Source organism: Thunnus albacares, chromosome 16 (assembly GCF_914725855.1).
Source record: "Thunnus albacares chromosome 16, fThuAlb1.1, whole genome shotgun sequence".
Taxonomy (NCBI): Eukaryota; Metazoa; Chordata; class Actinopteri; order Scombriformes; family Scombridae; genus Thunnus; species Thunnus albacares.
Window position 1 is genome coordinate 19,098,149 of NC_058121.1, and position 13,393 is coordinate 19,111,541.

At 41.3% G+C, this 13,393-nt stretch overlaps 2 protein-coding genes across 2 annotated transcripts; one reads left to right on the plus strand and one right to left on the minus strand.

Annotated features, from left to right (window-relative positions):
- The first annotated feature begins 90 nt into the window (after positions 1 to 90).
- Positions 91 to 7,736, plus strand: trmt6 (tRNA methyltransferase 6 non-catalytic subunit). The gene is made up of 12 exons (XM_044329540.1): positions 91 to 409; positions 701 to 831; positions 963 to 1,072; positions 2,167 to 2,258; positions 2,362 to 2,445; positions 2,542 to 2,666; positions 2,817 to 2,990; positions 4,563 to 4,720; positions 4,965 to 5,050; positions 5,782 to 5,884; positions 6,214 to 6,300; positions 7,075 to 7,736. The coding sequence occupies exons 1-12, from the start codon at positions 303 to 305 to the stop codon at positions 7,234 to 7,236; spliced, it is 1,419 nt and encodes a 472-aa protein (XP_044185475.1). The 5' UTR covers positions 91 to 302; the 3' UTR covers positions 7,237 to 7,736.
- A 26-nt stretch (positions 7,737 to 7,762) lies between these two features.
- On the minus strand, positions 7,763 to 12,495 carry chgb (chromogranin B). The gene is made up of 7 exons (XM_044329539.1): positions 12,139 to 12,495; positions 11,924 to 11,970; positions 11,708 to 11,798; positions 9,859 to 11,206; positions 9,565 to 9,664; positions 9,300 to 9,410; positions 7,763 to 8,218 (listed from the first exon to the last, which is right to left on the minus strand). Exons 1-7 carry the CDS (start codon positions 12,176 to 12,178, stop codon positions 8,138 to 8,140), a joined length of 1,818 nt encoding a protein of 605 aa, XP_044185474.1. The 5' UTR covers positions 12,179 to 12,495; the 3' UTR covers positions 7,763 to 8,137.
- Positions 12,496 to 13,393: the final 898 nt, after the last annotated feature.

Here is a 13,393-nt window from a genome sequence, read left to right on the forward strand (position 1 = left end):
CCCGAATAATCGCACTTCGCTGCTACTGGCTAGAAAGCTCAGCGCCGCCCCTTCCAGCCAATCACAGACGAATACGTTGACGCACGCCGCCGTCTCCGATCTGCTTTCGTTTAGTCGTACCGGGAAGCTACGGAAATGCAAGCTAACACGTGGAAATAGTGACTTACCGTGTTTTGCTTTTACTTCAGGGAGGTTAAGTGCCTTTTCTTGAACCGTGCCTTGTTAACGGCGACTCTTGTGTACTTTGCTAAAGGTGACAGTTATCTCGCAGTCGACTAGCGAGCTGGTTTATCTGCCCTATTATGGCGGATAACGGAGACGAAGAGTCCCAGTACAGAATTAAAGAGGGCGACTACGTTGTGTTGAAACGTGGAGATATCTTTAAAGCTGTGCAAATTCAAACGAGAAAGTAAGTCAAATACTATAAAAAATACGCCTTTTAAATAAGTAAACCTTAGCCTCAGTTATCATTATTATTATTGTTATATGAGAGCAACAAACTGGGGTAGCTAAACCTAAGCATGTCACTAGTGATACATTTTGAAATTACTAATTGATTTCACCTTCTCTCACTGCTTGAGAAACATTAATAAAGCTCTTAGAAAGGCTAATTATGTATTCCAACATTTATGTGTGGTATACCTCATTGATGGCTATGATGAGGCCTGTCCATTGATTTTTGTTTGATGTGAACTCACAGGAAGGTGATTTTTGAGAAGCAGTGGTTCTTCCTGGACAATGCAGTGGGACAGCTGTACAGTACTACGTTTGAGATTGTGTCTGGAGGGAATCTGCAGCCTCAAACGCCCAAGAACACAGAGAGCTCCTCAGGTGTGTAGCCCGCTGCTCAAAACCATACATCACTCACATCTGTATATGTTCTTGTTAAGCTGCATTTATGAAAATTTAAAGGAATATTTACTTTTTCATTCTGATAACTCTTTTCCTTTTGTTCTTTACAGATGCCAAGGAGGCAGGCACAGACAACAGAAACATTGTAGATGATGGGAAATCACAGAAACTAACCAGGGATGACATCGAGACGCTCAAAGAGCAAGGTCTGAAGGGTCAGGTACATCAGCAACCCTTGCAATTACATATATGAGTGGGGAAGTAGAGCAGTAGTGCCTTGTGTTGGGTTAATGCTGTAAACTTACTGATAATATTCTGCATTTTACTTATTGTAATCAAATCCCATGATAAGACCAAAATCAACAATGAATTGATCATCCTAACACATACATCTTACTGTACTGTGCCACAGTGCTCCATTGTTGTCCAAAAATTATATTTGGAAAAAAAAACACCAATTAGCCACACTCTTACACTGAGAGACGTTTTTCTTCATTACAGTGAACACAGCCACTGTAGTTTATTTTGAGTCAATACCACAGACACTGTCATGCCATGGTGCCATAAATACTGTCAAAAGCACCAAATGGGTAATAATCCGCAGCTGAAAATAGATCCCAACAATGTTACAATTTCATTTCACTTTTATCCGAAATGACAGACACATCTAGTCAGGAGAGAATATTGCAAGTAAGTGCCATAAAGCTAAGTTCAGGTCTCATAGGACAGAGGTGCCAACAGGTAGTGCATAGAAGTGGATAACAATTTAAAAAAAAAAAAAAATTATAAGTCCATTAGGTGTGGAGGTGTTAAGTTCTTTAGCTTTTTCTTAAAGATGGAGAGGGTTTGGTAACTTGTTCCACCACTGGGGAACTACAGAGAAGAATGGTCTGGCGAGTGACTTAGGGCCCTGTTGTGGCGGTATTACCAGGCCCCTTTCATTGGTGCAAATGCACTGTTTACCCCTGTGTGAAAAACGTTTGATAAAATTTACAGTGCGTAGCTGTTTTTGAAATTAGGTTGTTTTTTTGCAACAATTATGTTGCAAAAATAAAGCAACATAATTGTGACCATTTTTTAAGGTTCACTTTTAAAGTTGGAATAAATGGATTTGGGGCTGAGTGCCACAGACAGGGTAGGGAAGTTATTAAAAACGTATTTTGAGATGCATTGTTTGTTTTTTGTCTTTTCATTGGAGCCTCATCCTTTAGATAATCTCATTAAATGCTGAGATGTGACAGAAGAGAGACTAGTTGGCGATGTAGTATTTAATGTGTAAGTGTTAAATGAATAATATGTGTTTGTACTTCACAGGAAATCATTCAGCAGCTAATAGATAACAGCTCGACATTCAAAGATAAGACTGAGTATGCCCAAGATAAGTACATCAAGAAGAAAAAGAAGAAGTGAGTCACTTCCAGTGATACACCCACAATTAGTTTTGTGCCTGAAATAATATAGCATGCTTTATTCAATGTGATTTGTTATTCCCGTCTTGTGCTGTTGCAGGTATGAAAATATCGTGACTATTCTAAAACCGTCCTGTCGCATCCTGGCTATGATGTACCATGGCCGAGAACCAGGGAAGATCTGGTGAGTCAGCACATGGATTAACAGTATGTGTGAAAGACTGTCTTCGTGCAGCAGAAAGAGATGATTATATGACGTATGTGTTTTTGTGTGATGCAGCCACCTGCGGTATGACACGCTCTCCCAGATGCTGACTCTGGCTAACATCCACGCTGGCAGCAAAGTTTTGGTGTTTGAGACTTGCGCTGGCCTCGTGCTGGGATCTGTCATGGAGAGAATGGGAGGTAAGGTCAATCTGTGAACTGATCTGCAGTGTTCATGTATTTAAACAAAGTTCTTTATCCCTTTTTTTTCATACAGTGTCTTTTTGTCCTTTCTGAAAAAAAGCCTCTCCGTCTGTTTGTATAATTAGTCTCTCCTACCTCCTCATCCAGGCTACGGCTCAGTAATCCAAATGTACCCAGGAGGTGGGCCAGTTCGGGCGGGTGTTGAGAGCTTTGGCTTCCCTGCGCATTTTCACAATATGCTGCACGACTTTCCCATCTGCCATGTCAACGCTCTGCTGGCAGGCACACTGGACACCACTGCCAAAGACACCAGTAGTGCTGGTAGGAAAATCTCTCATATTTTCACGTAAACCTGGAAATAATCAGAAAGTTTGAGGATTCAGAAACATTTAAAAAACACAGGAAGTCATAACATGTAGAACGAAGAAGTAATGTTTAAGATTATACACTATTTCTAGGTCAGCAATCAAATTTTAGCAAATTTGTGGCATTGACCAACTTAACTCCTTAGTACAAAAGGTCAGATTTCCTCGAGTTATACCCCTTCCATTGAAGCATGTGTTCAGATGACACACACTGGATTTGATCTACTACCTAGTAGATCAAATAGCTACCTTGCAGCCAGTGTTCATCTGTTATAAATATGGTTGTGCCTCAAGTTTCCAGCAAATCATTGCTAAATAAGTAGCATTGTGATAGTGGAAAACATGGCAAGTGTCAAGTCAAATTGTTATTCTAAGCAAAGAGGGGCTTTCTCAGCATCAAATTGTGTCTAGACTAAAAGGTTTCTAAGAGGGCAGTGCATGGAACTCTGAAATTCTTTGCAGACACTGCATCAGTGGTATCCAAAGCACAATCAGGCAGTCCAAAAGTGACCACACCATCAGAAGATCAATACATCAAGCTTAGTTCCCTGAGGGATAGAAAAGCAACTTCATCAAAGATACAGAATTTAAATAGATAAGTAAGGAACGCAAGACTCCAATCAGCAAAAGTTCTGTCAAAGGAAGGCTGTTTTGTTGTGGTCTCAGAGGACGAGTAACAGTTTCTAAACCACTTCTCGGAAGGGGAAACAAGGCCAAACGCTTGGGGTGGGATAAGAAATACCAGCATATCACAGTGGATGACTGGGGAAAAAGTGCCATTTACTGATGAATCCTAGTTTGAGATTTATGTCAGTAACAGAAGGGTGCATGTAAGGAGATAAACAGGAAGGAGAATGATACTGCAGTGTATCAAACCCACAGTGAAACATGGTGGTGAAAATATTCAAGCCTGAGGGTGTTTTGCCTACTCTGGAGTTGCACACCTGCACCGAATTGACTACACCCTGACCAAGGAGAACTAACACTCCAATTCTTCAGACATGCTATAGCCTCTGGTTCGCATCTCTGTGGAGAAGGATTCATACTGCAGCAGGATAATGACCACAAACAACTCAAAGTTTTGCAAGAACTACTTTAAGACCAAGGAGTCCTGACTTTCCTCCACAGTCACCTGAACTCGATCTCATTGAATATTTATGGAGGCACACCAAGCATTCTGTGACATTACAAGAAGCTCTTGATTGTCAAATCATGCTGGGATAACATGGGTCATCAGTCCATGCCAGCTCAAGCACATGCTGTCATTAAAGCAAAAGGTAGACAATATGAAGATATTCTGAAATTCATGTACATTTTTCAAAGATTCAACCTTTCACTCAAATTGTTAAGCTGATATTATCATTTGTAATGAGAAAAAAAATAGTATTACATTTGAAACAAATGCAAAATAGAAGTATCTTGACTAGTGGTCTCAGACTTTTGGACCCTCCTCTATTTATAGACTAAATAATTAAGTCACTTAATTTAGAAATGCCTCTGACATAGATTATCTCCTCCAACATTACAGATTCAAAGCAGTCCAACTTGGCCACTGAGGAGGGAGAAACCCAGCCTGAGTCAGAGCAGCAGGGCAGTCCAGAGGAACAGAGCATGGAGACAAACACTGGCACCGACGATGGCCAGGACCAGGAAAAAGAGGAGAAGGAGAGACGCAAAGAAGCCAAAGTATGTCTGATATTTACTAACCTCACTTAAGACATCCTTCGGAAGTCTTTTTATATGTAATTAACAGGAACAAGATAATATGTTAATATGAAACTGTATAACAGAAATTACACTTTTGAAAGTCAGAATATTATCAAAATACAAAGTTATAATTTTATTTGAAGATAGTACAAATAGAAATATCAAACCGAAATCTAGGAGAGAATCGATGTCCTGACTTCATTGTTTTTTGGGGTTTTTTTAGGCTCAGGAAAAAAAGGTGAAGCTGGAAGAGAAGCGGAAGAAGCTGGCAGCGGCTGCTGCCCTGCTGGAGGGCAGAAATGCAGACGGGTTGGTGTCTGATTTAGCTCCTGCTTACACATCTCTTATCCTGTGCACTGTTCTAGTCTGTTCAGCATCAGCCTCTTTCTCTCCCACCCCTGCTTTATCAGTTCTGAATCATACCATGTAATGAACAACCGCAATTAAAATATATCTACAGTGATTAAAAAGCTGATGAATGATTAAATCATCTGTGTCTGAACATTGTTCAGCTTTCCATAAAAGTCTTAATAAATCATTTGCCGCCTTCTGAGCTCAAACCCAATGATTGGCACATTGTGCCCTTACAAGGTGAACAAAGTGATTGCTTTGCAGTTTCCTGTCATATGAAATGAAGAAGTTGCTTTATAGCCTCTTAATGATTGATGGATGAAGTGTTGTGAGGCTGACATCCGAGTCAAAAGTACAAGTATTGATCTGGTTAGCTTATTGATTTTTCATCTTGGTCTCCACTATATCATAGCAGCTGTATCATAAACACCACCACAGAGCACAATTTCCCTGTCTGTCCTAAATCAACCTCTTTTACTGACTCTCATCCAGCTACATAAAATACGAGATGAATGTCTTCAAAGGGTGCTAAATTTCTAAGCCTTCTGGTCACAAGTCACATAACGGCACCGATAAGCTAAATTACGATATTGCCTACCTACACACTTCCATTAACAAAGTGTACTGTTGACAGTGTTTTTCATACCAGACAAGTTTGCTAGATCATCTGTTTTGTTTCCCACTTGCAGGTTGGTCATAGCCAGTCGGTTTCACCCCTGTCCAGTCCTGATGGGCCTGCTGAAATTCCTCTCCCCCTCCAGGCCTTTTGTAGTGTACTCCCAATACAAAGAGGTAAGAGCATCATGAGTAGTGATATTTACATGAACCACAACAACACTGTTGATGTCCCCTACTGACTGAGGATAATTAGCTATCTTAGATGGATTTCTCATTAGCTGTCGCTGCACACAGGTTTTTAGTGCTTAGAGTTCCAGCGGGAAATATCCTTATTACTTTACTGCAGCGGACATCCCAGTCACCGGAGTTACAATGCCTATCACGTACCTTCACTTGTTACCTCTGTTGTGCTTATGTTGCTGAAAGAGATTACTCGACTCGTTGACTCTGCAGTCCCCTCTCTTAATGCCTCCTTTCCATCTCTTCCCTCTCCATTTTTGCAGCCTCTTATTGAGTGCTACACGAAACTCAGGGAACACGGCGGTACCATCAACCTCAGACTCACAGACACTTGGCTCAGACATTACCAGGTAAACTTTAAACAGTCATCTTTTCTGAGTTGTATTGTTGAAGCTGCTCTAATTAATATGGATCAAATGACCATGTGTAATATGAAATGGATCATTTCAGCTCTTTTTGGTGTTTGGTTTCACGGCCCACAGCCTCACTGTTTTTGATTTATTTTTTGGACATCTCAGGCAGCAGTAGACTCATTGTACGCTACCTGCCCTGTATCAAATAGCAGACCAGCAGCCAACTGGTGAACATAGTGGAGCATTTGGCAGCTAAGGAGACAGATATTTCCATCAGGAGCTGGTGAAGAGAAAAACAGCTAAAACTAGAGTGAATATTGGAATTACATTCAGTAGGTAGACACAAACACGGCTCCAAATAAGTGTTAATCTTTCTCTGTATTTGCTGGATGTGTAAATAAACCACTGTTTTCTAACATGTTCGCCAAGACGATAATATGTCAGTGTTGTTTACAGCTTGTGTTGCACCTCAGGCCTCAGCTCAATCTGTGATAGCAATATTCTGCTTTTGGCAGCATCAGTTCTTTGCGATCAGATATTTGTTATGGCTCTCAAGTAGTGCTGGTTGAGACTCTTCCAGTGTTTTCTCTCAGTGTCTACCCTACTTTTCTCCTTCTCTCAGAATTATATGTACCAAGCAGCAACTGCAAACGTGTTTGCATACTTGAATGAATCGGCAAAGAGCCCTTCCCCCTCAGGACCAAAGCGTTTCCCCGTGCCCTTCCTGTAGAATTAATGTCTCCTGACTGTATGTCTGTGTTGTGTCCCTAGGTGTTGCCTAACAGGACGCATCCTGTGCTACTGATGAGTGGGGGTGGGGGTTACCTCCTCTCAGGGACAACGGTTGCCACGGACCACTCCAAACCTGCAGGCCCCCGGAGAACCGAGGAACCAGCACCAAAGAGACTGAAACTGACAGACACTGTAGAATAAACAAATGCAGAAGCATCAAATCTTTAAGGGCACATTACCAATGGCCTATAGGGATTCCCTCCAGCATTGACTTCCCTTTCTGCTGAACTGATTTGACACATGTGGAGTATGGGAGACGGATTGTCTGGTTTGCATTCATCAGAACACTTTCTCCCGTCTCTCCCGTATATTCAGATCGGTGCAGATGAAGGCGTAATGCTGAGGAGTAATCTAAAAGCCAGTTTAGGCTGTCTGAGTTCAGTGTATGTGTTACGTAAGGAACTGCTGAAATAATCCTTTGTGTGTTGAGAATAACTGACAGGTTTGTGTCTCATGCCTTGAAACCAGGTGTATAAACAATATTATTTTGTTGTTAATGCTCTCCAGCTTCTAGATTGGCTACTATTTTATTTTGTTATCCCTCTGCAGAAAGTGCCATTTGTTACACACCAGTTGCTAATGCAGCATCACTGTGGGCTGCATCTGTATCTGCACAGAATTAAAAAAATAGTACTAAAGAGCATGATGTGTGAAGATTTTTTTTTTAAATGATCAAGAAATAATTTGAGAGATATTTGTTTGGTCCCAGAATAACTCCTTTTATTGAGTGCAAACTGAACAAACTCTTCAGAACACAATTATTTGAATCATTTGTCTTAGATATATTATTTCAATATTTTCTCTTTACTATATATAAACATCAAAACCATTCCCATGCTGGTTAATTTGATAACATCAAAATATCACTAATACAATGATAAACATGTTCATAAAATGTTTTTGGCAAGGCTCCAGGTTTTTTTTATGGACTTTTTTGCCCTTTTCTAACACTGTAAGCACACTAAATTGGTAGACATACAGTAAGACAGCAGTTTTTATCCACTGATAGTTGATGGTGTCTTAAAATGTTGTCCATCCTGTTTTATTCATTGTTGTCATGCAACTTGGCAGCAATTTTCTGCAGCTCCATGTCCATTGCCACCAGGTTTTCCAGCTCTTTTTCCTGAAAAACAATGAGTATTTACACATCAGCAACTAAATACCATCAATTGTTGTGATGACATCTGAACAGTCAGTGTTTTTTTGGAGTATAAATCTGGATTAAATGATCATAAACTATCCTTGTTTTCCCTTGCCTGTTCCAAAATTTGCACAATATGCATAATTGGTCATTTAGGTTAAATATTTTCTTATTATCCCTAGAGTTGTTGTGCTAGAACTAATAAATCACTATGCCTCCTCTTCCTCCTGATTTTATCTGCTTTTAAGTATGTGACAACGTAGGGGGATCTCCACAGGCCATCGCTCTCTTTAATGGCGATATTATGACTTCCCCAGATTGCTCTGGGAGGTTATAATTATGAGGGTCTTAACGTGATTGCTGCAGCAGTCATAAAACACTGGTGTGGAGAGGGGACATGGAAAAAGCAGACAAACAAGCTGAGAGAACAAGTGCTGAAAAGAGACGCTGCAAAGAAGAACGCTGTTGCACTGTTTTGTTCCTGTAAGTATGCCAGAGTTGAAGAGGAAATCACTGTCCATGAATATACTGGTTACATTGAGCCTTCATGAATACGAGACATGCTCATGAGGGACAGTTTCTGATGTGCATTTGCACAGATGCATATTTACTGATGCTCTGTGGTTCTGAAGGCTAAACCCTAACATCTCCATGCAGACTGGAGATTTCCATAATGAGCACGACTTCTTTCTCTCCCAGTGAAACAGCGTGTAGGAAGTACTTGATGTGCTTCATGGCTTTAATAGGTCAGCTGAATATAAGTTGGAAATTTGTTTATTGACACGCCTACAGAAAGAAATATAGGCGATATATACAGTGTATGATATATAATATTTTTAAATTGCCTGTTTTTTGCTTGAACCCTGGCTGTTAAATAGTGCTGTCGAAGGTTCTATGTTTTATCATGAATTACAGCATGTACTGTTGGGTAACATAGTGTATTTCTTTGAATTTGAGTTCAGTGGTCTAGTTTAAGGTTTGAGAAAGTGGACGTGACAGCAAATATATCCTCAAATCAGTCATAAAGCTTTTTTTCTTCGCCGTTAGTGAATGCAGTTTTTACCTCCTGCGGGGTAAGTGCTCTCTGATGTGTGCTTCTCTTTGGCTCCTCTTGATGAGACTGGTTGGCCAGCTGGTTTATTTTATAGTTCAGCAACTTGGCCAGTTCGGTCATCTGCACACATTAAAAGCAGAATGTCTGAACTGTATAATGTAGGCCAAAATAATAATCTGACAATCAAATCCGTACTGGTTATTAACAGTAAAATCAAAATACGATACATTATTTTAAATTAGCGTAAAATTAGGTTTCATCACGTCATGCCTACCTTGTTTGAGGTTGCAGTGTGGTCTTCTGAATCCCTTTTAAACCAGGCAGGATGGTAGAAGCCTCTGTAAATCCATGGATTGCGCTTCTCTGCAAGATACCTGAAAAACAACCTCAATTAGACGCTGTACTCCCAGTAGTTTTCATGTCACATGTACACATGCTCAAGGGGCTCATTTCTTCCCTATTGATTGGTGACTGCTATTACTGGACTCTGCAATGTTTTGTGCTCCAGGATACAGAATACTTGCTGAATTAAATAGTAGAAGTTAGATTTAAAGAAAGATAGAAGTACCTCAGAGCTTCGTCCCTGTCTTCCTCCAAATCATCTGAATCATTCCTCTGTTCTTCCTCTTCTTCTGATGATCCTCCGCCACGCTTGTGAAATTTCTTCTTATGGTGGTATCGGTGTGTTGGTTTCCATATACGTTTTTCTATTTCTTCCTCGTCTGTTCCGTGTCTTTTGTCGAAACCCCAGTACTCCTGGCTGCGATCCCCGTCCGGCTCTTCTCTCTCGTCCTCTGAGAGCTCTTCGTCACGTTTGTGTCTCCTCTGGTGGAACCTGCCAGGCCTCCAGTCCCGCTTGTCTCTTCCGGTGTCAAAATCCCAGTACTCCTGGCTGCGCTCTTCATCGGGCTCTTCCCTGGCTTCCTCTGAGAGCTCTTCATCACGTTTGTGTCTCCTCTGGTGGAACCTGCCAGGCCTCCAGTCCCGCTTGTCTCTTCCGGTGTCAAAATCCCAGTATTCCTGGCTGCGCTCTTCATCGGGCTCTTCCCTAGCTTCCTCTGAGAGCTCTTCATCACGTTTGTGTCTCCTCTGGTGGAACCTGCCAGGCCTCCAGTCTCTCTTTCCTCTCTCCCCATCAAGACCCCAAGATTCCTGGCTGCGCTCTTCATCGGGTTCTTCCCTGGCTTCCTCTGAGAGCTCTTCGTCACGTTTGTGTCTCCTCTGGTGGGGCCTTCTAGTCCTCCATTCCCTCTTGTCTCTCTGATCATCAAGACCCCAAGATTCCTGGCTTCGATCGTCGTCTTCCTCTTCCTCAGATGCTTCATCGCCACGTTTGTGGAGCTTTTTCTTGTGGTGGTAGCGATGGGTGGGTTTCCATATGCGCTTGTATCTCTCCTCTTCATCTTCATTTCCATGCCTTTTGTCTACATCCCAGTACTCTTGGCTGCGCTCTTCTTCTGGCTCCTCCCTCTCTTCTCCTAAAGGTTCCTCATCTCGTCTGTGTCTTGTTTGGTGGTGGTGTTTCCCAGGTCTCCAGTTACTCTTTGATCTCTCATCACCCTCTTCATCTGATCTCTTTTCTAACCCCCAACTCTCCTGACTGCGCTCGCCGTCCTCTTCTTCCTCTCCACGTTTGTGTTTCTTTTGGTGGTATCTTCCAGGCCTCCAGCTGTTCCTCTTCTCCCGCTCATCCTCCTCCTCGTTCCCATGTCTCTTCTCCTTCTCATCACCCAGACTCCAGGATTCCTGACTGCGCTCGTCTTCGGGGATTTCATCTCTCTTTGCCTCCACAGATTTCAGAAGCGCCTCGATGTCTTTCACATCTGCGCCCTTTGCCTCAGGCTCCTCTGCGTGACCTTTGACCACTTCTTCTTTCCCCTCTCCGCTCTTCTTGTCCAGTGGGGCATGTTTAACCCCTATGACAGAACAAAAGGTAGATCAAAAGAAGTGCAAATATCCACTTAGTATAGCTCTTAGGGGCCAGTTGTGAGTGATGTATCATTTGATTTCAGCCCTTAGATCAAATCCCAGATGATTTAGTGACTGTTTTGTTTAATATTTATGTTCAATTAAAAACCTGCACTATGTGTTAGAAGACAAGAACACTCATGAATATATTTCATCTCATCTGTAGAGAAGTGTCATGAATGTGAACTGTGAACATGCTAATCTTAATATCTCTATTTATGTCACAAGTCGGTTGCCAAGATATTCTGTGATACAGTATTTTTTTTTTTTTGAATCCTTTTGAATCTACCATCTCAGTGTCTCAGCAACTTGACAGTTTAAGAGTGCTGCATCAACATGCCAGTTTCCCAGCTCCATATACTTTTCTCTTTGAATGATTTAGGCTGACTGAGCATTAAATAATATCCAAATCAGAAAAAAACAAAACTAGTTTGGCTTATGTTACAAACCTGCTTGGAGAATGTCTTTGCATTCCTGATCCAGCTGTGAGTCCGGTTTAGAGAGAGCTTTGGACAAGACTTCAACCAAACATCTTGTTACCTGCAACAATCAAATAAACTAAATATGCAGCTTTCTACTCTTAATCGGATATCAATTTGTGCATTGTTATTTCTTTATAGTAAACTATCATTAGAATTGCATTTAAAAAAAAAAAACAAACATACCACATCTTCTCTCTGCCCTTCCTTTCCCACTGGAAGCGCTAGATTTTCTGCATTAAATAAAAAGTATTCATGTTAGAATTCAAATTGCAAAAAGAAAACGGGTTGCATGCATGAAAGTGGAAGAGTTGCTGTTGTCTCTGTCCGTGGTGCTGAACTGATCTCACTAAGTTACAGCATTCTGCACGCTAGAAGAAAACCATCTCTCTGGCACCTACCTGTCAACAGAGCCGCAACAATAACAAAAAGAAGCCTCATCTTGGCGAGATGAAGGTATATCCTGCAAAAAAGGTTTAAAACTCCCGTCGCTCCGCAGCGGCAGGAGAGAGCTGCGCTGACTGGGAGCTGCTCCTGCTGCTCTGAAGGCTGGAGGAGAGGAGCGCCTCAAATAAGGGGAGAGGAGTGGGCTGGAGAAGCGTGGGAGGAAGGCTTTAGGCTCTGTTAATGTCATGACTCATTAGACCTGAAAAGAAGGTGATCTTGGAAATTTGACGCATGCCCAATGTCGACATTTTGCGGAAAGCGAGTCAGTAATCCAGTTGGTGTCACAGCTCATTCAGGTGATAGTTGAAACAGATTCACGACGAATTAACAGTCTGTGTGGCGTGTTTGTGTTTAATGCTATGAGATGCCTGAGTGTACACACGTAGCTGTGGGGGGTGGACACAACATCACGAAGATTCGTGCACTCTCACGCAATCCGATACCCTGCAAAACTACTTTGTGAAGATTTATGATGCAGGTTTCTTTTATTATTTCTTTATTTTTTATTCTGTGTCAGCGAGAAGTTGATTAATCTCAGTGCTGTATTCGTGCTGCTGTTGTTCTGCTTTTGAAAAACGTGATAATTTAAAGTAATTATGTTGAATCAACTCATGAATCAAACCTTAATTATGAATCTCCTCCTTATAAGCTTCTGGAGTCCTGTTCATTGCAGGTTTACTGTATTGGATTGCACTAGATTGCAGATGTGTTCAAAAAATTGCACCCTGTGGTCAAAATAAGCTTCTTTTCTTCCCCTTTCATTCTAAAGTTATGTAATGTCTCTGTATACTCTGCAACGGTGCCCTACATTTTATGTTTGCTTAAAGGATTTAATGTAGGCTAATGTTTCATATATTAAAGTATAAGTAGACATGTACAGTATCCCTGAGTCAGATTTGAACCCAGTTTGTTCCTTAGTAATTCATCCAGCCTTCCCATGTACAGTAGTCTCCCATGGGGCTGCTGCACTTCAGCAGCAGTAGAGGAAAACTAGTTAATGGAGACCTGGATCAATAGTTGTTGTGGTTAACACCCAAGTGACATGGACGGTATTGTATGTGCAGCTTTTTTTTCTGTTTTTGTTCAACTTCATTCACTGTTCCAGTGATATAACTAGCTACTCTGACAGGGAGTATTATGTAAATGGGAATAGTCTAAAAAAAACAGCTGCAGAGAAACATGAAAAATGAATTTTAGTGCATTTGTGAT

Excerpts from the sequence above, each read along its gene's own strand:
- trmt6 (XM_044329540.1), top strand. The coding sequence starts at position 303 with ATGGCGGATAACGGAGACGAAGAGTCCCAGTACAGAATTAAAGAGGGC. Across the intron at positions 2,446-2,541 it reads CGAGAACCAGGGAAGATCTG|CCACCTGCGGTATGACACGC; the intron begins GTGAGTCAGCAC and ends TGTGTGATGCAG. Across the intron at positions 5,051-5,781 it reads GAGGGCAGAAATGCAGACGG|GTTGGTCATAGCCAGTCGGT; the intron begins GTTGGTGTCTGA and ends TCCCACTTGCAG.
- chgb (XM_044329539.1), bottom strand. The coding sequence starts at position 12,178 with ATGAGGCTTCTTTTTGTTATTGTTGCGGCTCTGTTGACAG. Across the intron at positions 11,207-11,707 it reads CAAAGACATTCTCCAAGCAG|GGGTTAAACATGCCCCACTG; the intron begins GTTTGTAACATA and ends GTTCTGTCATAG. Across the intron at positions 9,411-9,564 it reads ACACTGCAACCTCAAACAAG|ATGACCGAACTGGCCAAGTT; the intron begins GTAGGCATGACG and ends TAATGTGTGCAG.